The 23658-nt window shown below is 53.5% G+C and overlaps 1 protein-coding gene across 1 annotated transcript in view; it reads right to left on the bottom strand.

Annotated features, from left to right (window-relative positions):
- HGFAC (HGF activator) overlaps window positions 1-23658 on the bottom strand; it is a 116522-nt gene that overhangs the window by 92777 nt on the left and 87 nt on the right. The window contains exon 2 of the mRNA XM_081303144.1: window positions 1496-3449. Within this exon, the coding sequence (XP_081159270.1) occupies window positions 1496-3352 (1857 nt within the window). The 5' untranslated portion in view covers window positions 3353-3449. The remainder of the gene's footprint in view (window positions 1-1495; window positions 3450-23658) is intronic.

The raw sequence follows: 23658 nt of genomic DNA, 5'->3' as shown, positions 1-23658 counted from the left end.
CGGATGGGACGTCAGAATTTGGAGTTTTGTCTTCCTCTGGGTCAGCAGGAGTTGTCCTCCTCTCTGAGAGCTGCGTGCCCCTTTCGACCAGTCCGCTTCCCCCAAACAACAGGGCATTTCTGCTGTGGCCAGGCCAACTGCTCCTGTTGCTTCACAGCAGGGCTGTCTTCGGGGGTGGGGGTGACTTGCCAGCACTGAACTGCCACCCGGCGGTGGGCAAGCCTCTCAACATTCATGACGCTTCGCTTCCTTGCCAGTAAGACGGAAATAAAGCCACCTGCTTGATGGCAGAGAGAATTCCTGCCAAGGTGAGATCAGGCACTGGTGCTGTTGTAAAGCAGTGGGCACTGTGCCTGAGTCCAGCACTGATGCCCCAGCTCCCCAGAGGCACTCCATCCTCCCGCCTCAGTCCAGCCTGGGCTGTTGCTCCCCACTTGTCCAAGGCAGCTGGCTCAGTGGGGACAGACTAGAAAGATTCCCAACTAACTGACCTCCCTGAGCCTCAAGGGTCAGTCAGTTCACTTGCTAACCAGACAAGGATATGTGTGTCTCCCAGGCATCCTGAGGACCGTAAATCATGCAAAGCACGACACTGTCCTGTGCTTAGGCCACCCTGCTTCCTGGGATGTGGGCAAGGGCACCACCGCCACAAAAAGCCAGGCGGCTCTGGGTGTCTCTCTCGCTTACATAAGAACAATGGAGAACATGTTCTTAAATATGTGCCCAAGAGACCACCAACATCCCATCTCAAGTGAGTTTCCAGTCCCTGACCTCCCGACCCTTCCCCGAGGCCAGCCCTAGGAGTGCTCCTGCAAGGAAGGCAGAGGACACCTCCTTGAGAGTCCCATCTGGGGTTCACAGCTGCCGGGGACCGGAAAACACAAGACCCCCACTAGAACAACCTATTAAACATGCATTTCATTTTAGTTTTAGAAAATAAAAAGAAAAAAAATCAGGTTGAAAATCCATGGGACTACAACAGGTTTTCTTTTAAAAAAAAAAAAAAAAAAAGTCTGTCCTCAGACACACTAGCATTTCCCACAGTCACTCTCGGGGGAGGTAAAACTACAGAAGAGCCTTCATCTCCTTCGATAAAGTATTTCATAACAAGAAAATCCCAAGGGCTGGAGGGGACTCAGGTGTGAGAACAACATCCCATCTCCAGGGTGGCACCCCAGCCAGGCCTCCGCTCCACACCTGCTCTGGCTCCAACCAGCCAGGAGCCTGCAGAGGGTTTCAGCAGAGAGAGGAACAGGAGGAGGGCCTTGCCCAGGCTGAGAAGTCACCTTCCCTCTCATGCCACTTGCTGACCAGGCGTCAGGGCCCAGGCAGCAGGAGGATGAGAGCCGTGGAGAGCCAGGGCTCCTGGGCAATGTAGTCTGCCTGCTGCCTGAGGCGGAGCGAATACACTGTGGCACCTGCCAGAGGCCGCGGGATATGAAGGCCCAGTTATGCCACCAAGCGTATCTGACCTGCACTACCCCGGCAGGCTTACCTTTTTGTCTTCTTTGCTCCTTCTAACATTTCTATGGGGCCCAAAAATGTTTTGCATTCCAAAGGTCTTCTTGGGCCAGTCCCTCTTCTGGGAGCTCAGTGGGGCCTGCGTGAAGCTGCCTTCCACCCGGTATCGGTCTGCGGGGATCTTGCTCATGGGAGGGGGCAGTGTTCCACAGTTGACGCTGGACCAGCCATCGGTAGAATCTGTGTATGACTCCTGGTCGCTGGCATGCCCACACTGCCACTCCTGGAGCACATGGACCGGGAGCCACCGCTGGCTCAGACCACAGCCAGCACCGACAGCACCCCTCTTAGAAGGAGGGACAGAACTCCGCAAGGAGGCTGGGGGCACCTCCATGTGAGAGGGTGGGCCTAGATGCTTGTTTAAGTCCCAGAACCTGTCCGTCTGGGGACCAGCCTCAAATGGGGAGACCGCCTCAGGGTCACGGCAGAAGGCCCCATTCCAGGGCACACCCCAGGGCTGAGAGCCCCTCCCGCCTGCACCCTCCCACCCAGGGCCACTGCCCGGGCTGTGCCTGCTCGAGCTGGCACCCAGGTCTACCACGAGCACCCGGTTACTCTTCTCTTCCTGGTTGAAATTCCCAATGCCACTGTCACTGTTGCTGCTGGTGCTATTGTTCTGGTGAGCATCAGCATCCCCGTCCAGGAAAGCCCGGGCCCGCACACCCTCGATCAGCTCGCCCATGTCTCGGTATAGGACAGAGATGAACTGGAGCACTGGAAGTGAGGACGCTGGGAACTCCAAACAGCCACTAGTGTCAGGGTCGGCCGTGCAGGCAAACCCAAACCGGCGCGCAATGCCTTGGTGGACCTTGTGATGAAATAAGTCTGGGTCCACCATGAACACGTGGCAGGACGTCCGCAGGGCACCCTCCTCCTCCTGCACCAGGCTCCCGTCATCACTGGTCTGCATGGTCACCAGCCCAAAGAACCGCCTGTCGTCTGGGCACACAGCACTGAAGGCCAGCTTCTCAGCTGGGTACTCTGCCACCACACTGGCCTTGTCTGTGCACAGCTGCACACAGTCCTGCATGACCTTCATCGTCACCAGTGAGTGGATCTTCTGCTCTGCTCGCAGGCGCCGCATGCAACCACGGATGGCCTGCAAGCTGTCGTACTCCAGGTTAGAGCTTGTGGAAGGGAGCTCGATGGAGCCTAAATAGCCCACCACCATGGCCACGTTTAAAATACTCGCATCCAGCCCAAAGTCATCGTGACCCTCTAGTCCTACGCTGAAAACCGAGTCGTCCTTGATGACTTTTGACACTTCCTCCTTGGAAAGCCTGCTGGGACGCGGGGCACTCAGTGCCTCGAAGCCTGGGTCCAATCGTGGGGCGGCAGACTCCGACAGGGACCTTTGCTGCAGTTTCACGGGCTCTGAACCACTTGCACAAAGACTTGGATTTTCAAAAATCATATTGAAAATCCCACCCGACTGCATTTCCTCCACAACTCTCTCTGCCCTGTTGATACCTAATGCCTTAGAGTCAAGTTTGGGCTTCAGCCAACCTTTCCCCTCATAAAGTCCACCCTCCTCATCACTGGAGCAGGACTCCAGGTGGCCGACGCCCTCGCCAACCACCATGCGCAGGACACCAGAGCATTTCCCGATCAACTTCACCACGTCCTCGTGAGAGGCTTTTCTCACGTTGATTTCATTGACAGCAAATATCTGGTCTCCAGCTCGGAGGCCAACGAAGTCGGCGGGGCTGCCCCTCATGACGCAGCTGAGCACACAAGGCGCCTGTCCTGAGAGGGTGAACCCGTAGCCGGCTCTGCCACGGGCGACCTCCACACTCCGCACGCGCCTCCCTGGCTCGCCAGCCCTGTACATCCTGAGGCGCTCCCAAGACGGACAGCATGTCGCTAAGCCCGGGGATCCATGCTTCAGGGGTGCTTGAGGCTACCACATTTCCTCTTAAGACAAGGCCCTAGGAGGAAAGAAAACACTCGTTATCAGCAGGCCATCCCCACCACTGAGGAAGAAAGAGTCCACAAGGAACGCCCGCCCGGCTGCCATGCGAATCCCACAGGAGGGAGCAGCAGAGTTCATGCAGCTGCACCTCAAAGCTGGACTGAGGGCTGGGGTTGTGGCGGTAGAGCGCTCGCCTGGCTGGCGAGGCCCTGGGTTCGATCCTCAGTACCATATAAAAGTAAATAAATAAACAAAATAAAGGTATTGTGCTAACCAAAAAAAAAAAAAAAAAAGCCGGACTGAGAACCCTCCCTTCAGCTGTGAAGTGCCTCCCAGAGGTGACCCCTGAGGGGTTCGGGCAGGACTCCACAGATTAGCCCCAATGTAGGTCGGGACAGAAACAGGCCCCGCTGCACATTCCCAGGAGCCACCGAGGGCCATGTGTGACCAAGGGTGCACGTTGGGTGGCAGGGCTGTCCTGGGGTCAAGGCACTAAAGATGGCTCCACCCAACATTTGATTTGCTCGTGAATCCCCTCAAAGCATTTCCCTCAAGAGACAGGGTCACTTATGTTCTCTCATATCCCACAATCCTCCCACAATTAACTTTTTTGAACAAAGTGTTGTGTGCAGAAAACACATTAGTTTAAAACAACCTCGATTTATAAAGCTACAGAAGACACTCAACAGAAGAGATAAAACAACCACCCAAAACAAGCAAGGAAATATAATGTTAATTTAATTATTCCAGGGCAGGACTTCATCACTCAAAGTACTGCATATCACTGAAAACAGACCTGCGTCAGGGTCCCCAGACCACCCAGGGCCAGTGGCCACCAGGACTCCCAGGCCTCAGCACAAAGGCACACACACAGCTATGACTCACTACAGCAAAGGGGCTCCAAGCAAAATCCACAGCAGGAGACGGCATGAGGCGAAGTCCAGGAGCCCAGGTGAATGTCCAGAGTCCCCTCCTGGTGGAGGTTGGGGACATGCTTGACTCCCCAGCAAGGAGCTGTGACGGTGTGTGTAAGTGCCAACCAGGGAGCCCAGGAGAGACTCAGTGTCCAGGGCATTCACTGGGGCTGGTCCCCTGGGCACCTCGGAGGGTCCGGGCCAAACCTCCAGACTCCCAGAAGTGGGGCAGGCGTCAGCATAAACCTCACCTTCTACACAGACCGCTAAGGTGCAGGGGCCTCTCATCAGTCAGGGTGCAGAGGCCAGCTGGGAGCCAGCCTGCACACACCTGTTCTCAATGTATCTCAGCCGCCAGGAGGACTCTCCACTGCACCAGACCCTTTAAAACCAGCACAGCCAGTGGCTGCGTTGTGAAGCTCCAGAATACAACATGGAACATGACTTAAAAATCTGTTGTTAGAAGGGATTCTTGTGATTAGGGATAAAGTTTCCAGTATCAGAGTCATAAACAGAAGCTGGGAGCCAGCTGAGGGTGGAAGAGCATGATCAGATGCTTTCAGGAGCAGCCTCTGGTGACAATGGACTCTCAGGATGCACCTCTGAACAAAATCATTTTTTGAAATGTATGTGTGAAAAAAGCAATTTATTTACAAATACTGTATTATTTAATATCTAAATGGTGCTAAATTAGTAATTTAAATGTTAGGACTAAGCATTTAACTGATTGGTATTCATCAGTAAGAACATACCTACTGGGGCTGGGGGTGTGGCTCAGTGGCAGAGGACACAGCAGCCACAAGGGCCGAGGTTCCAGCCCCAGGAACAGAAAAAAAGAAAAAGAAAGAAGATGGAAGAAGAAATAGAGAAGGTAACAAATTTAGTAAAGTTATCAATAAGTGTGTTGAGGACTCTTTGCTGGATCTTTTAAGGGGTGCAATAGCTGAATAACATTCCCTAATAGGTCTACATCCTAATGTCCGGTGCCCATGCACATCCCCTCCCGTGGCAACGGGATTTGCAGATGCAATCAAGTGAAGGTCTGAGATGGGGGACCCCCCTGATTATTCAAGAGGCCCCATGTAATCCCAAGGTCTCCATGAGGGGAGTCAGAGGACCCATCAGAGGACAGGCAGGTGGAGGGATCTCAGGACGGGCCCGGCCAAGGGATGAGGAGCCCAGCCCTGCCCACACTAATTCCAGCCTGGTCGGACTGAGCTGGGACCTGCAGGAGAGCACATCTGTGCTCTTCAGCCACCAGATAAGCTACGCTGTCTCGGCACCTGAGGGGTGGGAACAGCATACACAGCCTCCTAAAACATCCCAGAATCCAGTCGACCCACAGCAGACACAATACGCCAAGGCCACTGCCGCTCCCAGGGTGACTGCCACACACTCTGTGACCACAGCCTCACCTACCTCATCCAGGGACAGGAGGCCTATGCCTTCTCTACCAGACTACAAGAGTCAACTGAGCAAAGAAGCCATCGGACCTGAAGCACAGGGTGATGTCAGCTTCCCTGGTCCCTCCCCTCAGCCTGGCCCAGTCAGCACAGGTGCTACCAAGCCCGTTTCTCCAACTGGGACCCGTGTCCCGACCACCATCCAGCAATGGTCAAAGCTGCTGACCCTGGCCATCTACCCAACACCCATAGGGCAACACACAAACACCAGGAAGACATACACCTGTCCCCAGGGACACACCACACACAGAAGACACTGACCATCCCTGTGTCCACCCACCCTGTCCCCTACCACCCCATCTAGCAGCTGGATCCTAACCCCAGGTCCCTGGGCCATCCTGAAGAGCACTATTGAGGCCCCAATCTCAATCCCTACCCGACAGGTCTGTCTGGCCCAGCTAGACCTGACCACCAGGTCATCTTCAGGAGGCCACCAGGAGGATGCCAGGACACAGCAGGACATGGTGCCAAAGGGGATAATCTGGCAGATTCTTAAGTCTCAGGACGGGCCTCAGCCAAGGGATGAGGAGGCCACTTCCAGGCCATTTAACTGTCATCGATATTCAATGCCTTCTGCACACTTTATCCCTTCAGACACAAACACCTGCAGCAGACAGTCCTCTTAAATCTCCTGGGGACCAGCTCCTTGGCCACACATTCCCAACAGCAGACATGCCACCTACCATACAATGGTGTCACTAAGCCAGGCCTGGGGCTGCAACATGAAGAACACAGTCCCTTCCTACAAAGACCTCTCAGCCCAGACAAGAAACCCTGGAGGCAAGTGACACTTGTGACCCTGAGGGAAGAACCAGCCCACCCCACCTGCTTCTGACCCTTCTGCAGCTCAGCAGAATCCCCATTTCCCCAGACAGAGCAGCCCAGCCCTTCCCAGCCCCCCACGCCACCCACCCAAGGCCTGTCCCCCGCTCCTACCCTCAGGGACCACCTCCCCACGGCCCAGGAGTCTCTTCTAAGCTCCAACCCTGGTGCTGCTGCCCCCTTGCTGTCACCTCATCAGGCATCTACACCAACGCCTTCTGCCAGAAGCACCCTGCCCCTGGCTGGGGCCCTGCCTTGCAGCCCACCCCGCCCAGACAGCTGCCTCCTCACTCGGGAAGCCTCCCACCTCTGGACTTGTCCTCTGCTCATGGCCACACACTCTGTGACCACAGCCTCACCCCATTCGTGCGCTTTCCTGTGACCACCAGGAAACCTAGGGTCCTAGGGTCCCCCACTGACCCTTTCACTTCTCCCACTCTAAGGCCCCCTTCACCCAATCCAGCATCCCAGGCATCAGCTAGGAACACTGCTACCCACCCCATGTCCCTCACACCCACCCAGGACACCCCACACTGTAGGAACTGACCATGGCTTTTCCCAGTCCTGCACTGAGCAGATATTGCTGTGGGGCTTCTGGCCAGTGGGCCCTAGGTTCCCTCTGAAGTCACTCTCTCACCCCATCAGCCTTATGGCCTTTCTCTGTTCTCCTCACAGCAACATGAACCCTGTCCAACCTCCTAAATGTAGTCTCCCTGCCCTTCTCATGCCACCTGCCGCCACCTCCTCCCCGTCTTACTGCTGCTCCTGCTCTGGTGGGCTTCTAGCATGGGGCCCAGCTCTCCCATCACTTGGGGGGTCTTGGCACCCAAGGCCAGTTCTCCCTCAGCGTTATCTCCCGCCAGCACACAGCACAAATGAGTCCAAATGCTCCCTCCCTGGTGTTCCCATGGATGATGGTCATCTTCCCAGAGAGAGGAAGGCACCAGGCCCTGGGAAGTCCCAGAGAGCACTCCCCAGCCTAAGCACACGCAGATGCAAGAGGACACAGCCTCCAGAAGAGGCCATCCTGGGCTGAGGATGTAGCTCGAAGGTAAAGGACTTGCCTGGCATGTATGAGGTCCTGAGTTCAACTCCCACTACAGAGAGAGAGAGAGAGAGAGAGAGAGAGAGAGAGAGAGAGAGAGAGAGAGAAAGTATTGCTGGACACAGTGGCACATGCCTGGAATCCCAGCGACTTAGGAGGTGAGTTCAAAGCCAGCCTTAGCAATTTAGCAAGGCCCTAAGCAACTTAGTGAGGCCCTGTCTCAAAGTTAAAAATAAAAAGGGCTGGGGATGTGGCTCAGTGGCAGAGCACTCCTGGGTTCAGTCCCCAGGACCAAAACAAAAACGCCAAGAGGCCTCCAGACAAGGAAGAAACCACCTGATCCAAACACAGGGCAGGAAGGTCACGAGCACACACAGGCTGCGGTGCAGCTCAGGAGGTGAGGCACTTGCTTTGCACACACAAGGCCCGGGTTCAACCACCAGCACCACAACATTAAAAAAAAGGCACAGCCCAGAGCCAGGAGTGGGGGACATTACAGAGAGACAGGAGACCAAGGGGATCAACCTGGGAGTTCCTGGGAAGGAAGGCATCCGTTCACCTAGAAAGGCGGTCAGAGGGCTCCCCAAACTGGGAAGGGAGGTGTGGGCTGTCTGATTTAAATTGAGGTTATGTGCTGAATACAGAATTCTCCCTGGGAACCTGACAGCAGTCAAAATTAAAGCCAGTTTCTAGCATTTGGTAGGATATTTGGCCTCATTTGACTTAAAAAGAGAGAGAGAGAGAGAGAGAGAGAGAGAGAGAGTGTGTGTGTGTGTGTGAGAGAGAGAGAGAGAGAGAGAGAGAGAGAGAGAGAGAGAGAGAGCGCGCTGAGAGAAAGAAAAACCCAAAAAGTGGTGGAGGAATCTTGAGGCCACCACAAGATCCACCTCCTGTACCGACTTCCTTAATCCATTCACTAGTTTCTCCCTATTTTCTTGGAATTCATTGATCATTTTCATAACCATTCTTTTGAATTCTGCTATGGTTCAGATGAGGTGTCCCCCAAAGCTCAAAGTGAGACAATGCAAGAAGGTGTGGAGGAGAAACAATTGGGTAATCCCAATCAGTGAATGAAACCCCTTCCCCACCCTGCAATGCAAGGATACAGGCCACTGCATTAAGGCCCCAGGGACAGAAGAGCAGCACAAGCCACCAGTTCTGCCAAGCCTCCAGCAGCAGGTTGCTCCTGAGGAACAGGGCTGCATGGCTGCAGAGACCAGTTGGGGGCCACTGACCACTGAACTTATGAACAATGATCAGTGGTTGCCCAATAACACCTGCCTGACTAGTTGCTCCAAAAATTAACAGCCTACCTCCCAGCGCTATGAACAGGCAGGACTGCCTATATCCAGAGAGCAAAAGTCCCACAAAACAGACCTTCTAAGAGGGCACAAGTCACCTGAGAACACGCAGGCCAGGCCCCAGCAGAGGCCACCTGTGAGATGCCAAGGGTCTGCTGGGTGACGACAAAGGATGAAGCACTGGGTAGGGAATTTCAGCAGGAACACACCCCGCACATCCCCAAGCACCAGGTCTAGCCCACACTTCCCCAGGCATCTCACACCTAGACCCCCTGGGTAAGTAGTGCAGATGGTCCAGCTCGGTCCCAGGCCTCCAACCTCCAGCAGCTCCTGAAGGGCAGGGCAGCTGGACACGCAGCTTTTCCACCCCCGCCTCAGTGCAATGCCCACCTCTAGCTGGGAAGCTCCCGACTCACCTCTCGTGTCTGCACCTGTCCTGCTCAAACTGCTGAGACAGTGAACGGACTTGCTCTCATCCTGGAGCTCCCACTGATGCCACTGTCTTATTCATCCACACTGAACCATGCTGGCCCTGCGGGCACAGGGCTGGGGTCTGCCGCAGCTTGACCACACCCTGTCCCATGCCCCTCACCAAGGGTCAGCAGATGAAGCAGAAGCAATTCTTCAACTAGGTTACAGCCCCTCCTTTAGCAGCCACAGACAGGTGCCCACACACACTGTCTCCAGAACAGTCTTCCTATTGATTCCTGATCACACCAACCTTTCTCAAGGTAGCTCAGTCAAGGGGTGCAACTCTAAGAACCTGATCAGCACCCACAGTGCTGCTGAGCTCCCAGTTCCCCAGCATGCCCATGGGGCCCAGATGCTCCAGGGAGGGAAAGTACCACCTGCCTCTCTAAAGACCTGGAATGTGAGATGACAGAGTGGTTCTAAAGGGCTTCTTGTCAGGCACAGCTTCTTAGGTATGAATGCAGCACCAACGCCCTCAGTGCCCAGGAGCGCTTCAGAGGGTTCCAATGACACAGCCAGCTGTTGTGCCCACATCCACCCCACATCAGTATGAACACCTCCTCTGTGCCAGGCACTCTTCTAGGCACAAGGGAAACAACAGAGGCAACAGCCCGCCCCCAGGGCCCTTGCTGCAGAGCACACGGCGGCAGTGTGTGGACAGTGAGAACCAGGCAGCAAGCCAAGCGAGAGCCCACTGGCTCACACCCCATCACCCACCTCCTCTGCACTCACCTCTGCAATGTTTTCCCACCCCCACTCCACATGGACATGAGGCTGGGAGCAGGGAGCACAGGGCTCCCAGCTCACAAGTTGACAGACTCAAATCACAGTGCCCTGCTTCCCTGCCCTGATGTACACACATGTGCATATGTGGTCCCCTCAGGGTTTCTAGAGACCTGCTCTAATTTAAATGTGGTTTGTCCCCACCAAAACTCATGTTAAAGCCTAACTCCACAGGGCAAAGTTATTGAAAGGTAATGGGTCTTTTAAGGGGTGGGGCCAAGTGAGAGGTGATGGGTCACAGGCAGGAGGGGGAGCAGGTTTGTCATAAGAGCAAACCTAGTCCCCACTCCTATTTCCTCTCTTGCCATATGATGTCATCTGCCATGTTATGACAGTCAGAAGATCCTGACTAGAGGCCAATCAGATGGGGCATTCGAACCTGGACTTTCATACTCCAAAACTGTGAGTCAAATAAACCTCTTAAACTTACGGAGCACCCAGCCTCAGGTATTTCCGTTATAGCAGTGGAAAAGGGACTGAGACAGAATCCACAGCAGTGTGTGAGGGCCGAGCAAATCCCTGCACTGAGCAAGTACTCTCTATCTGCAGCTGTTGAGCCAGGGAATGAAGGGGTGTTCCAAGAACCAGTTAGGCTGCAATGTTCTTAGATCTCTCCATGTGTCAGAAGTTATTATTTTTGTCCATGTTACAGTCTGGATCCAAAGGCCCATGTGGGAAAGGCTTGACCACCAGCCCATGGTGCTACTGGGAGGTGGTGGAACCTTCAGGAGGTAGAGCCTAGCAAGAAAAAGTGAAGCCATTGGGGTGTATCCTTAGAGGAGTGCTGGGACCTCAGCCCCTTCCTGCCTCTTTGCCTCCAGACACACGAGGCAGACCGCGCTGCTCCATCACGCTCCCTGCCAGGATGTGCTGCCTCGCCACAGATCCAAAAGCAGTGGCGCCCAATAACCACCGACTGGGACCTCCAAGGCTGTGAGCCACAGCAGACTTTCCTCAGGGGACCCACCCCTCACGATCTGTGTGCGGGAGACTCACAAAAGGCCACGGCCCAGTACCAAAGGTTGGTGGGGACTACATGGTCACCATAGGAGAGCCTGCGCCTGAAGGACATGAGGCTGGGAGCAGGGAGCACAGGGCTCCCAGCTCACAAGTTGACAGCAACACTCGGAAAACAGTGAAAGGCTGGAGGGGAACCAAACACGAGAAGACTTATGAGAGCCCACCAGGGAACATTTCCCAGGAGCCTACAGCAACAGGGACGTTTAACCTCCAAGAAAGGAAGCTAGGGCCCACCTTCACTCTCTATCCTCAAACCCCACCCACCACCCCTAATCCCTTTACCTAGCTGAACCCAACAGATGCTGCCAGCCCACCTGCCAGGATAACCAGTAAGGGAGCTGTGGATCCCATCCACCCCACCCCAGGATGCTCCCAGCCAGCACACAGCAGAGTGCTACAGGGCTGGGGCAGCCAGCCAGACTGCTCCCTACCCCACTGGGTTGCCTTGCTGCTGACTGCATGTGACCCGCATGTGCAGACAGCACTGCCTTCCCAGAAACAGAGGAGCAGGTGACACCCTAGACGGATAAGCAAGGCAGGGCAGAAGCCCCCAGTTAAAACCCAATCACACAACAGAATTTCAACGGCACAGGAGAGGGGACCCTGAGCAAAGATGACCTGTTACCACACCTGTTTTCCATCCCCCTGGGAAGCGCATCTGCACGTCTCCTCCTGTCCACATGTTCTCTAGATGCACATTACTGTCATCTACCTCTGCCACCCGACCCCTGCTCTGAATGGCCCATGGCCTCCATGGCCCTCATGCTCTAGCAGGCCTTGTCCAAGGAAAGCCCTTCCTTCAGGGTAGCAGCGCACTGTGAGGAGCACAAGCTGAGAAGGACATCACCAGTGGGGCCTACAGGAAGCTCACGGGTACTGTTCCTCCCTGCAGGAGCCACATGCAGAGAGCTTATCTGGAGGAGAGTCCAGGGCATAGCTTTGGCCTGATAGAGTGTCGCCAAGGAAATCTGTGGGAGACCTATAAGGTTGTTGGGAAAACCATGTCTGCAGAGACCCTGCCAGCTGTAAGTGAGGGGTCAGAGTGGCACCAGAAGAAAGCAGCCCCTGAATTCTGAAAATTCTCCTGGCAGAGAGCAGGCTGGGAAAACGGCTCAGTTGCAAACAGGTACTACCTCTGAGGAGGCGGCAGGACAGATGGGAGAGGGGAACCAGAAAGACAGAAGGCTGGGTGGGGGCCACTATTCACAAACCTTGAGGTCTAAGGGACTTCCAACGAGCAAGTCTGGATTTCAGGATCCTGTACCCCAACTCCTGTTGACCTCCCACTGTGCCTCACTTGAGCATCAAGGTCTCCACTGGTATTCTGTGTCCACCATGACTGTATTCTGGGTGTGGGTGGGTGGGCTGATAACTCACCTCAGTTTCATCTACAGATCACCGGTCCACTCCTGAGCAGACTGAGCTGAGCTCAGGGGAGGGCCCAAGGGAGCGTGCTTGGTACACGGGAGGGACCAGCAGTGAAGAGGGCTATCCTGCCCTTGGCAGCCCTCCCCTTGGGTAAAGGCCGGCCTAGCAACAAGCTGAAGGAAGCCATCTTATCTTGTGATAAGATGTCCCTCACAAGATCAGGTTACAAGAGGACTGTGGCTTTTGTCTTGCTCATCCTCTCCCTCACCCAAAGGGCTCTGAGCGGCCTTAATAAGACACCTGCATGACAAGGAACAGACGCCTTTCCAGGAGCCAACGAGGCAGGACGACTGCCAACAGCAGTGCTGGCAACCCCAGAGGCAGGTCTCCTGTCACCACCAACAGCCACAAAGTGAGCTTGCAAGGGCTCCTGTCCACTACCACCTGGCCATCACCTTGACCATAGCCTCACCAAGGCCTCATGGAGATCTCTGACCACTACACTGTGAGCTAATGAGCACTGGCTACTAGCAGTTGCTCTTTGTGGACAAATTATTGTGTAGAAGTAGATCATGCAGCTTGCAATGCAAAATATGAATATTACCACTGGGTATGCTACCATTCCTACTATAAACACATAAAAATAGTGTATTTCTTTCTAGGTAGCAATGCATAATTGGGTATTTTCAAAAGCATTCTCCCAAGGGAGAGAAGAGGGGATCATGAACTGAAATTGGATACCATGCATGTAAGAGTTTATTGGGATGAACCTAACTACTATGTATAACTATAAAGTTCTAATTTTAAAAAATAAAAAAGCATTCCCCAAAATCATGTCTGTATTGTGATGACCAAGGACACCATGCTGCATGCACCAGAAACAAACCAACGACAGAGTGGAAGATGTGGCCCAGGATGTGCTACTGGCTAGCTGCCTGGTCAACCCCAATCTCAGTCTCACCACCTGAGTGTGCATCCCATTTGACCAAAAAGAAAACCAATGCACAGCACACCCTAGACCAAGCACATAGGCAAATGCACCAAGCTCCCTGAGAATCTCTACCAACAAGAATTACTCCCCTGGGGGGTAGGGATGTAGCTCAGGTAGTAGAGTGCTTGCCTCGCATGCACAAGGCCCTGGGTTCAATCCCCAGAACAGAAAGAAAGAAAGAAAGAAAGAAAGAAAGAAAGAAAGAAAGAAAGAAAGAAATTACTCCCTGTTTCTTGGGGTTGGGCTAATATCCTTGACAAATTCATATCTCAAAGCAGAACATGAGTGACTGGGTCTGGGAGTAGGCCAGCAGAAGAGCACCACATGCAGTGCTCCATGCAGCACACCCACCGGGCAGGTCCCTGTGTGGGTCTTTTAAAACTTTCAGTTCTTAGGCTTTAACAGTCCAGGCCAAGTGCCAGGACACGTGTTTATTAAGTGCCTCAACTCTGGTCTCCCAGAGCAAGCCCCATCCGCCCTGTCCAAGTCAGTCCCAATCAGACATCCTCCCACCACGGCTAAAGAGAAGCATGGAGACTCATGTTTAAAGTCCCCAGGGGCTGGGGATGTAGCTCAGTTCATAGAATGCTTGCCTCCCATGCACAAGGCCCTAGGTTCAATCCCCAGCACTGCCAAAAAGAAAGAAAAGAACTCACTCAAACAGTAAAGCAGTTCTCAAACCACGAAGCCTGGAAACATGAATTCGAGAATGAGATAAGAGAGAGAGAGAAACTAAAGACAGGTAGCCTTAAGCAGGTCTTGCTTCTCTGGGAATATTTTGCCATTGTTAAAGCCCAGGGACACCAAAGGGAGTGGAATTCAGAAAATAACACAGCGAAGAAGCAGTTACACTGACGGTGCACTCATCCATACAGAAAGCGGAAGCACTGGCCAAGCTTAGCTGGCCCCTCTAACCTCATCCACAGCACATCACGGGTGGCTTTGCTTGTTCCTCAGGGGGCTCAGCTCCCTGCTGTTCACCTCCCCCAAGAGCAAGTCAAGCGAGCCAGCGGCACAGGAACCAAGGCAAGGAGAGGCCGACTCCCGAGTGCCCAGGGCCCTGGTGGAGGCCCAGCATGCAGGGTTTGTGGAGACAGGACCCCAGCACTAATCCAGGAAGCCTCACCAGCTCCAACCCACCAGCACTTTTCTTTGGGTGAAGAAAGTCCAGATTTCGCAGAAAAGATACTATCTTAAATTACAAAGTTCTGTTTTTCTGGTTCAAAAACATTTAAATTTTACATCTCTCCGAGTGATTCTAACCCTTTATAATGTAAAGTTTACATCAAGCAAAATCCAAAGTCTAACTAATTCACAGAAACAAGCATGTACAAGCTCCCTGATCCAACAGAAAGAAATAAAAATCAAGACAACTGGCGATTAGAAAAATAAAGACCCCGACTACATGACCCCATATTGACTGGGTTCACACATACAGCATGGATGGTACATGGCGTCCGTCTGCAGTGTCAGGAGACAGACAGACGCACAGGGTAAACCAGCATCCACTGTGGCCAGGCGCTCCTGCCACAGGCCAGCCCGACCCCAGCCTGGCCGGGACTCTCCTCAGTCACTGCAGGACTCTCCATGTGCTGGGCTCCCTAAGACACTTGGTAAATGACATTAGGTTCCGCTTCCCACAGACCAAGGACTCATGAGGGTCTCCTTTACGGCAAGAAAAGCAGCGCACGCTAGGCAGACAGCAGCCGAACTTCTGACCGGAGCCAGGAGAGAAGGCCAGTGGGAGAGGGTGGGTGGGCCCCTGGCAACCAGCCTAGGGGGCCTGGTCCTCAGCCTTCTCCTTCAGTGTGGCCACACCTGATACCACCCACCCCTGTCCTCACCTTCTCTCTGGTGAATAGCCACTGCTTATCGACCCTTCCCAGAGCCTCTCCCCCTTGGGCCACGCCCACCCTCCACATGCCTCCCACAGCGACCCTTTCCTCATGGCCTGTGACTTTTCTGCCCACTCACTGGGTCAAACTGTTGAGTGGCTTCTGTGTCCAGACCAGGTAGACAACCAGAAATGGCCCCACCTCCAGGTCCAGCAGCCACTGGGGAACACAGACGAACAGGCCAAGACCATAATGCCCAATGACTACAGGCAGGGACGAGCAGGAGAGCATCATTTGCACGACTTCTGAAACTACCCCTCTTCCTCCTCCCCAGCACCCTAGCACCCCAGCTCAGCTGCACCTCTCCCGGAGACCCCCACCTCCACCTCCCTTTCTCTCCACACCCTGCTGAGCACCTGCCTGCAGACCAGGGCCTGCACTATGCTTCGCTGTGCGTGGCGTTGAACCACTGCCTCCAGGGCTCTCCACTTCAGTGCTATGGGTACACACAGGTACCCTCAAGGGTGGGAGGACCATTCCTGTGGGCAAGAACAGGAGCTGTCAGCCACAAGAAACCAGAAGATCTGGTCACTTTAGGACACAAGCCACAAAGGTCCCAAGACCTCAGAATCCTGTGAAGTTCAGAAGTTCCCACTGCAGAGGCTGCAGCACACAGACCCGGCTCACACACCAAGGCTGCAGCAGGCTCCCAACTCCTATCCACCCGCAGCCAGCCAGGGCCCATGCTGGCATGAGCACCCCGCCAGCCCCTTGCACTTGCCTGGGCCTCAGCCTGGCAACCACCAAGCTTCGGGACAGACAGAGACATACTGAAGCCACTGTTTTTTTCAGGACATGGTCTCTACAGCTGAGGGCACCACAGTGCTACTTTTGATCCCAGAAACAAATACTATTTCAAAATCTTTGAAATACTGAAAGGTAAACCATCCCAATTTTTCCTGTTTGTTTTTATTTCATTGTCTGCTTGTTCTTTATTTCTATTTGTGGTTTTCAGACCTGTGAAAAACAGAACTATACATAGAGTTGATGGATTTAGCAAACAAAAACACAGGCTGTGCTGTCACATTTGATTTCAGATAAACGATTAATAGCCCTTTAGTGTAAGTGTGAGCAGTAGGATTTCCTCCCGCAAGTCCAGGGTCAAGGCTGTGCGCCAAGGCTGCAATGCCTCTTCCCCATCACCCCTGTCTGGGAATCTCACTACTCGCCTCCCACCTGCTTCCTTGCACAAAATGCATGGTGGTGAGCACAGGACAGGAGAGGAGCAGGCAAAGCCACCACCGCAGCCTCCTCTCCTCAGCCCAGTGTCCAGGAGAGATGCCAATCAGCTGTCCTCATCAATACAAGGGTCTCACCTGAGGCCACCTACCACCTAGCAATCCACCCATCCACCTGCACCTAGTCACCCCTACCAATCCCAGGGGAAAACAGGTGCTGCCACTATTCACCTGGCGCCTTCAGAAGTCAAGGGACTCCCTAGCTCTCAGCACCTTACTTGCTCTCAAGATAGCAATAAGATCTTTGCAAACATACAAAGCACCATCAAGCAAGTGCAGGATAAGCTGTGAGCTTGTCCAGCACACACAGCAAGACCCCATGGGAGCAAGAGACATGGGTGGCCAGAGGAGGTTCCTTAGGCAAGAGGCCTGTCCCACTATGATTCAGTCCAAGCAGAGTAGTGGGATGAACTGTGACAGTATTTGAAAACAGTCTTTCAGCTGGGATTAAGTCAAGGATCCTGAGAAGTGGTGATAACCATGGGTTATCCAGGATGGCACTAAATGCAATTACAAGTATATTAAGAGGAAGCAGAGGGAGGCCTCACTGAGAACGCCACGTGGAGACAGAGGCAGAGACTGGAAAACTGCAAGCACAAGCCGAAGGATACCTAGAGGCACTTGGAGCTGGAAGAGGCAGGAAGAGTCCTCCCTCAAGCCTTCAGAGAGAAAACGACCCTGTGGACACCTTTGCCCTTCAGAACTAGGATGAGGTAGGTTCTGCTGATTAAGCCTCCAGTTCCTGATACCTCCTGACAAAAGATGCAGGAAACTCATATGAGGGATGAACTCAGGGGGTTCCCCCGCTCCTGGACCAACTGCTAACCCCCACAGTAAGGAAGCCACCCAGCTGCTAACTGCTAAGTCCACAGCAGTGGTGTGGCTCTGACTCCCCCCAGGGCTGGACTCCAGGTGCCTAGCATAGTAAGGGCTCTGGCTAGTGGCAGTCTGGCACCTCATCCCAAAGTGCCTCCCTGGGAAAATGCTCCCTGGGCTGCAGCTCTGGACAGTCACACTCATTGCCATCTCCCACAGCATGGCACCTAGGAGCTCCCTGACACCAAGGAGCTCAGCAAAGGCCCAGGCACCCTGGAGGGCATGCCCACTCCCAGTGTTAGCACCACAGCAGAAGCCTTCCAAGAACTCCCTGGTGTCAGCCCTACCCCTGCCATCTTCCACACATTACCCATTTAATCCCCACTGAGGCCTTATTATTAACCCTCTTTCCCTCCCTCCCACCCCTTGGAACCGGGTCTTGCTCTGTTGCTCAGCTGGCCTCAAACTCCTGGACTCAATGCTTCTCCTGCTTGTGCCTTTCAAGTAGCTGGGACTAGAGGAGTGCAACACCACGCCTGCCCTCCCCTACAGGCAGAAACTGTGGCATGGGAAAGTAGCTTGTCCAAGGTAAGACAGGTGATGAGGGCAGGTGTAGACAGGGTATCTAAAGATACTGACTGTGTCTCCCCTTCAGCTCTCAGCAAGCCTGGACAGAGCCAGAGTCCAAGGGCTGTCTGCCTCTGGAAAGGCAACGAACCACCCACAGTTCCTATCCTTAAGGAGACTGTGTCCAAGGAAGACAAGAGAATGCACAGTGCCACCCACACCTGGGAAGGCACTCTGACCCCACTTTGGACCTAGAAGTCAAGCCTGTAGGAAGTGCTTTCTTTAAGGCAAGAGCAGCATAATTCCCAGTTTGGCTTTCCAGGTATGAAACAAGAAAACTGCCAAAGACCAAGGCCTGGCTACTAACCAAAATGCCAAGAGGTTTATTAGTAAGTTGACAAATTTTCACGCATTCTCCCATGCTGCTACACCAATTTCAAACCAGGGCTAAAATACATAAACCAACCACAATCACACATTGCATAACAACGTCTCAGTCAATACAAGGCTACACAACAGTAGTTCATAAGATTAAAGCACCAAGTGACATGGTAGCTAACTCAGTTGATGTAAGTATACGCTATGATGTTTGTAGGACACGTCACCCAACAACCTGCTTCTCAGAATGTCTCCCTTTAAGTGACACAAAGGTGTACTTAAAAGGTCCAAGAGTAGGCTGGGGATATATATAGCTCAGGTGATAGACTTCTTGCCTCACATGCACAAGGCCCTGGGTTCAATCCCCAGCACCACACACACACACAAAAAAGGTCCGAGAACACTATGAAATCGGGCAGGGACTAGAAGGGAGTTATCTCCAAAAATAGGGCTACACAGGTAAGATGTGTTTGTACAAACAACTGGAGCCCAAATAAAAAGTCACAATCACCCCCAGCTTAAAGAGTCGGAGAATGGAGTTTGGGAAGGTAGGGCAGACTACAGAGTAAGAAGCAATTCAGAAAGGAGGTAGCTGAGATGGTGAAGCAACACTTTCAAAATCCTGAGAGACAGCCATCCATCTAGAATTCTTTTTTTTTTTCTAAATTTTTTAATATTTATTTTTTAGTTTTCGGTGGACACAACATCTTTATTTTACTTTTATGTGGTGTTGAGGATCGAACCCAGCACCCTGCACATGCCAGGCGAGCACACTATCGCTTGAGCTACATCCCCAGCCCAATCTAGAATTCTATACCCAGATAAACTAAAAGGTAACTGGAGAGTAAAATAAACATGTTTTTGAAATCAAGAACAAAAAAATCTATGTGGTGTTCCTTGGGTATCAAAAGACTAGAACTTCAGCAAAATGATGAGTGAGCCGAGGCAGAGAAGAGGAATCCAGGAAAGAAACCCAACATGGAGGAAGAGAGCATAGGGCAACCCCAGGTGACAGGTGGGCAAAGGTCTCCGAGAAATCAGGACAGATTGCAACAGGAAGGGTCTCCCAGCAACACAAGCAGTGGGTGGCTAGTGTGGGGATATGAGGAAAACCAGCTCTGACAGATCAGTGCTGGCAACACACACGCACAGGGCTATGTGCAAAGAAAACTGTGCCCCAGGGTCCTGGTCCGCTCAGGAATGAGCAGTCCTTAAGAGTCATGAAGATGTGGGTGATGGTGGCTAACTTCACCAAAAGAGGTGACATGATACAGACGGGACACAGGGGAAAGGAGGGTGGGCAGAGAGCTAATGTTTCCCTCCACCTGTGAGAGGAAGCAAAAGACAAGTCTCAAGTAAATTCCACAAGGGCAGCTCGAAGCCCAGGAGATATCAAAGGAAACAGAACACAGAACAGCATCTCTGGGGGCTGGGGCAAGTGACACAAAACAATAACATTTGATTTTCAATCCAGGAACTTAGCTTTCTGCCAAGTGTCCTGCAAAGAAAACCCAAATTGCTGCTCAGTGACACACAGAAAACAGAAAAATATATGTAAGTGGCATGTAGCGTGTGCCTGTCCTCAGTGTGTACCTCTCAAGACTGCATGAATGAGGAGAAAGATGGGGAAGGGAGCACATCGGAACACCCCCAAGAGTACAGGGTTGGGGACAGCAGGGCCATGGAAAAGGAAAGAGGAAAGAAAAATAGAAAGGCCAAACCGCGTGCTCCTTTCTCATTCCTTTAACACAGACCTTAAAAAATGCAGGGAAAGGGCCTCCACACAGGGCTCCTGCCCAGAGCCCACACCAGCACCTCCATGGAATAGTGCTCCCTGAAAATCATAAGTCAAGTTGCACATGCCCGGGGAAAGAGCTCATTTTTGAAGGAAGAAGATTGTTTTCATCAGCTTGCCAAAGGAGACGGTCCCCGCCACATCCCAAAAGAGTAGTCAGATCACTGCAGGGACCCTCACAGTTGGAACTCGCGTCCCAAACAAGGTTTATCTTCCTAGGACACCAGTTTCCAAGAAGGATCCAGCTTCCCCTCAAGGGCAGGGCAGTGCAGGTGTGGCAGGGCCCTTGACAGACCCATCCAATCAGAGGAAAGCAAGTGAGACCATGCACCCTCCACACAGAAGGGGGAAAACCACAGGAACATTCAAAATGGCATCAGGAGCGATGAGTGGGGCTAAACAGGAGCCTTAAAGATACCCAGGTCCTTGGGCTGGGGTTGTGGCTCAATGGCAGAGCACTTGCCTAATAATAATAAGCGTGAGGCCCTGGGTTCAATCCACATAAAAATAAATAAATAAAATATATAAAAGTGGTTATTAAAAAAAGATACCCAGTCTTGATTCCCTGAGACTGTGAATGTTCCCTCTTAGGACAACAGAGACCTTGCAAATGGGAATAAATTAAGGATCCTAAGATGGGGAGTGGATTCTATATTATCCAGTTGGTCCTAAATGCAATCCCAGCATCCTGACAGGACCAAGGCAGAGGGAAAGTGAAAAACAGAAGAGAAGGCCACGTGACACAAAGCAGCCATGAGCCCAGAAATGAGGCCAGCCTCCAGCCATGAAGAGGAAAACAGAGGGGTTCTCCCAGAGCCAGGGGAAGTGCCTGGGAGACAAGCTCCGACTTCTGGCCAACAAGTTTCTGTTGTTTTAAGCAACTAAGTCTGTGGTGCTTTACTATAGCAACAGCAAACTAATACAAGTGCTAATTACAAAGTAAACAAAATGTTTACAGGAATTCCACAAATTGAAATGAAGCGCAAAACTTCCAAGCCTGCACCATGTTGTGTGCGCCAGCTGCCCAGAAAGCTCCAGGTAACTAACAACTAACACAGCCCTTCTCTCTCAGCAGGACGCTTTGCTTGGCCCACTCCAGATGACCAATAAACCAATAAAAATAAAAAACAATGGATCAGAAACCCACAACCCCAACCTTCCCAGGAGATAAGCTGAGACTTTCCTTCCTTCCTTACTCTGAGAGCTGAGACTCAGCACAGCCTTGACTCCCTCAATCTCCACCTCCAGATTTCCCATAGGTCCCTGCCTATGGCAGCCAGGCTTGCTGGGACCCAGCCAACACCTCCAGGCCTCCGTCTCCAGGACCACACCGTCCCAACATCCAGCGCCACAGCCTCTCATGCTGGCAACAGCCCCTTCCTCTATGAGACCCTACTCTAAAATAGAGGGCAAAAAGTGAGCCAGCCCCACCCCTGGATCCCCTCCCCTACAGCATGCAGGACCCAGGCAGTGCCTCCCTCATCACCTGGTGACCCTCCCCATGACAATGCACCTTGGCACCCTCCAGCACCAACCCTTGCCCTCTCCCAACCCCCCACACCTCCAGCCCAAGTCAGGAGCCTTTCCTCACCCCTTGGTTTTGCCCACCTCACTGCCCTGTCTCACCTGCCTCTGCTCCTCTCTGTCACAGAAGCCTCCCTGCTTGTCTTCAGTCACAGGCTACAGTCTGAACCTGGCTGAGAGTAGGTTCCAGCCTCAAGAGATATCACAGCAAAGTCTGGACTTGCAGCTTTCAAAAAAGACCAGGGGCAGAGGTTATGGCTCAGTGGTAGAGCACTCCCCTAGCACGTGTAAGGGGTTCGATCCTCAGCACCACATAAATAAATAAATAAATAAGATGGGGATATTGTGTCCAACTACAACTAATATATATAAAGAAGACCCAGACCCACATGCACCCGCCCTCAACATCCACAGGTGTGCAGGGACACCTGCCCCACTGACCCTGCCTAAGCCCTGCCCCTCAGTCAGCATGGCTTCTCCATTTGAAGTGCTCCTAAAACTCAGGTCCTGTGTCAGCCCTGTGCACCTGATATCCTTCATCTAGTCCACCAAACCACTGGGAAAGGTGCACATTTTTATTCCAATTTTTCAGGGGGAGAAAGCTCCCAATGTTTCTAAAGATGTAAACACAGTCTCTCCAGTTTAGAATCAGTTTTGCCCTCCCCACATCACTTCTGGGTTCAAGTCTCAACTCCCTTCAGGGTTTCCAAGACTTTTCTTAAGGTGGTCTCCTGCCGCCAGCCACCCTCCTTAGGCACCACAGCCTGCCCTGTGCATGTGCCTCTTCTCTGTGAACTGCCAGCCAACTGCCCGCCACTGCCTGCCTGGGAAGGAAGCCCAGCCACAGGCACCTCCCACAGGTTCCCACGCCTCAGAGCCCCAAGGTGCTGCTATGAAAATAACTGACAGGACCATGCTGCAGGTGGGACAGAGCCTCCCAACCCTGGAGCAGCCTCACAAGCAGGCCAAAGAGGAAATGGAGGTACACAAGAGCAGACCACCAGCCCAAGGGCACATCCTGGGCAAATTGACCAGGAAGGTGAGAGGCCAGATGGTCCAACAGTGGGCCAGCTCCCCAACTACACTCCAAAAGTCTGGGACTGACTCTGTGTGTACTCCACAACTCTGAGACCCCTCTGTCTATACTCCACAACTCTGTCTGCACTGCCCCACTCTGAGCCTGCACTGCTCAACTCTGAGCCCCCTGTCTACACTCCACAACTTTCTGTCTGCACTACCCCACTCTGAGCCCCTTCTCACTGCACTGCCCCACTCTGAGCCCCCTGTCCACACTGCACTGCCCCACTCTGAGCCCCCTGTCCACACCGCACTGACCCACTCTGAGCCTCCTGTCTACACTGCCCCACTCTGAGCCCCCTCTGCCACACGGCCGCACTGAGCCCCTCGGTGCACGCCGCAGTCCCCAGCCTCGCGACGGCTGACCTGCGTTCCTGCAGTGCACTCGCAGAGTTGGGTCCCTGGAGACGGCCGCTGCCCAAACAATGCGGCCGCCCGCTAAGTCCAACGAGACTCCGGACCGGACCCCAGCGCTGAAGCCCGGCCAGCTTCCCGGCCGCGTTCCACCCCGCACGGCCCAGTCCCGGTCCCCCGGCCCCGGCCCGGCCCCAACTCGGAAGCGCTCCCCGTCGGGCCGGCGGGACCCCCTGCTGAGGCCCGCGGCCGCCGCCCCGGCCCCGCGCGCCCCGGGCCGCGCGAGTTCCCGGAGGCGCGGGAACAAAGGAGGCGCGGGCGGCGGCCCAGGAACAGCCGGGTGGGCGGCGGCGGGGACCAGGCGCGCGCCGCGGAAGACAGCAGGGCGGAGGCGGCGCGCCGG

The sequence above is a fragment of the Spermophilus citellus genome, assembly GCF_964194105.1.
Source record: "Spermophilus citellus genome assembly, chromosome: 8".
Classification (NCBI taxonomy): Eukaryota; Metazoa; Chordata; class Mammalia; order Rodentia; family Sciuridae; genus Spermophilus; species Spermophilus citellus.
This window is presented reverse-complemented; position numbering and strand designations above follow the sequence as displayed.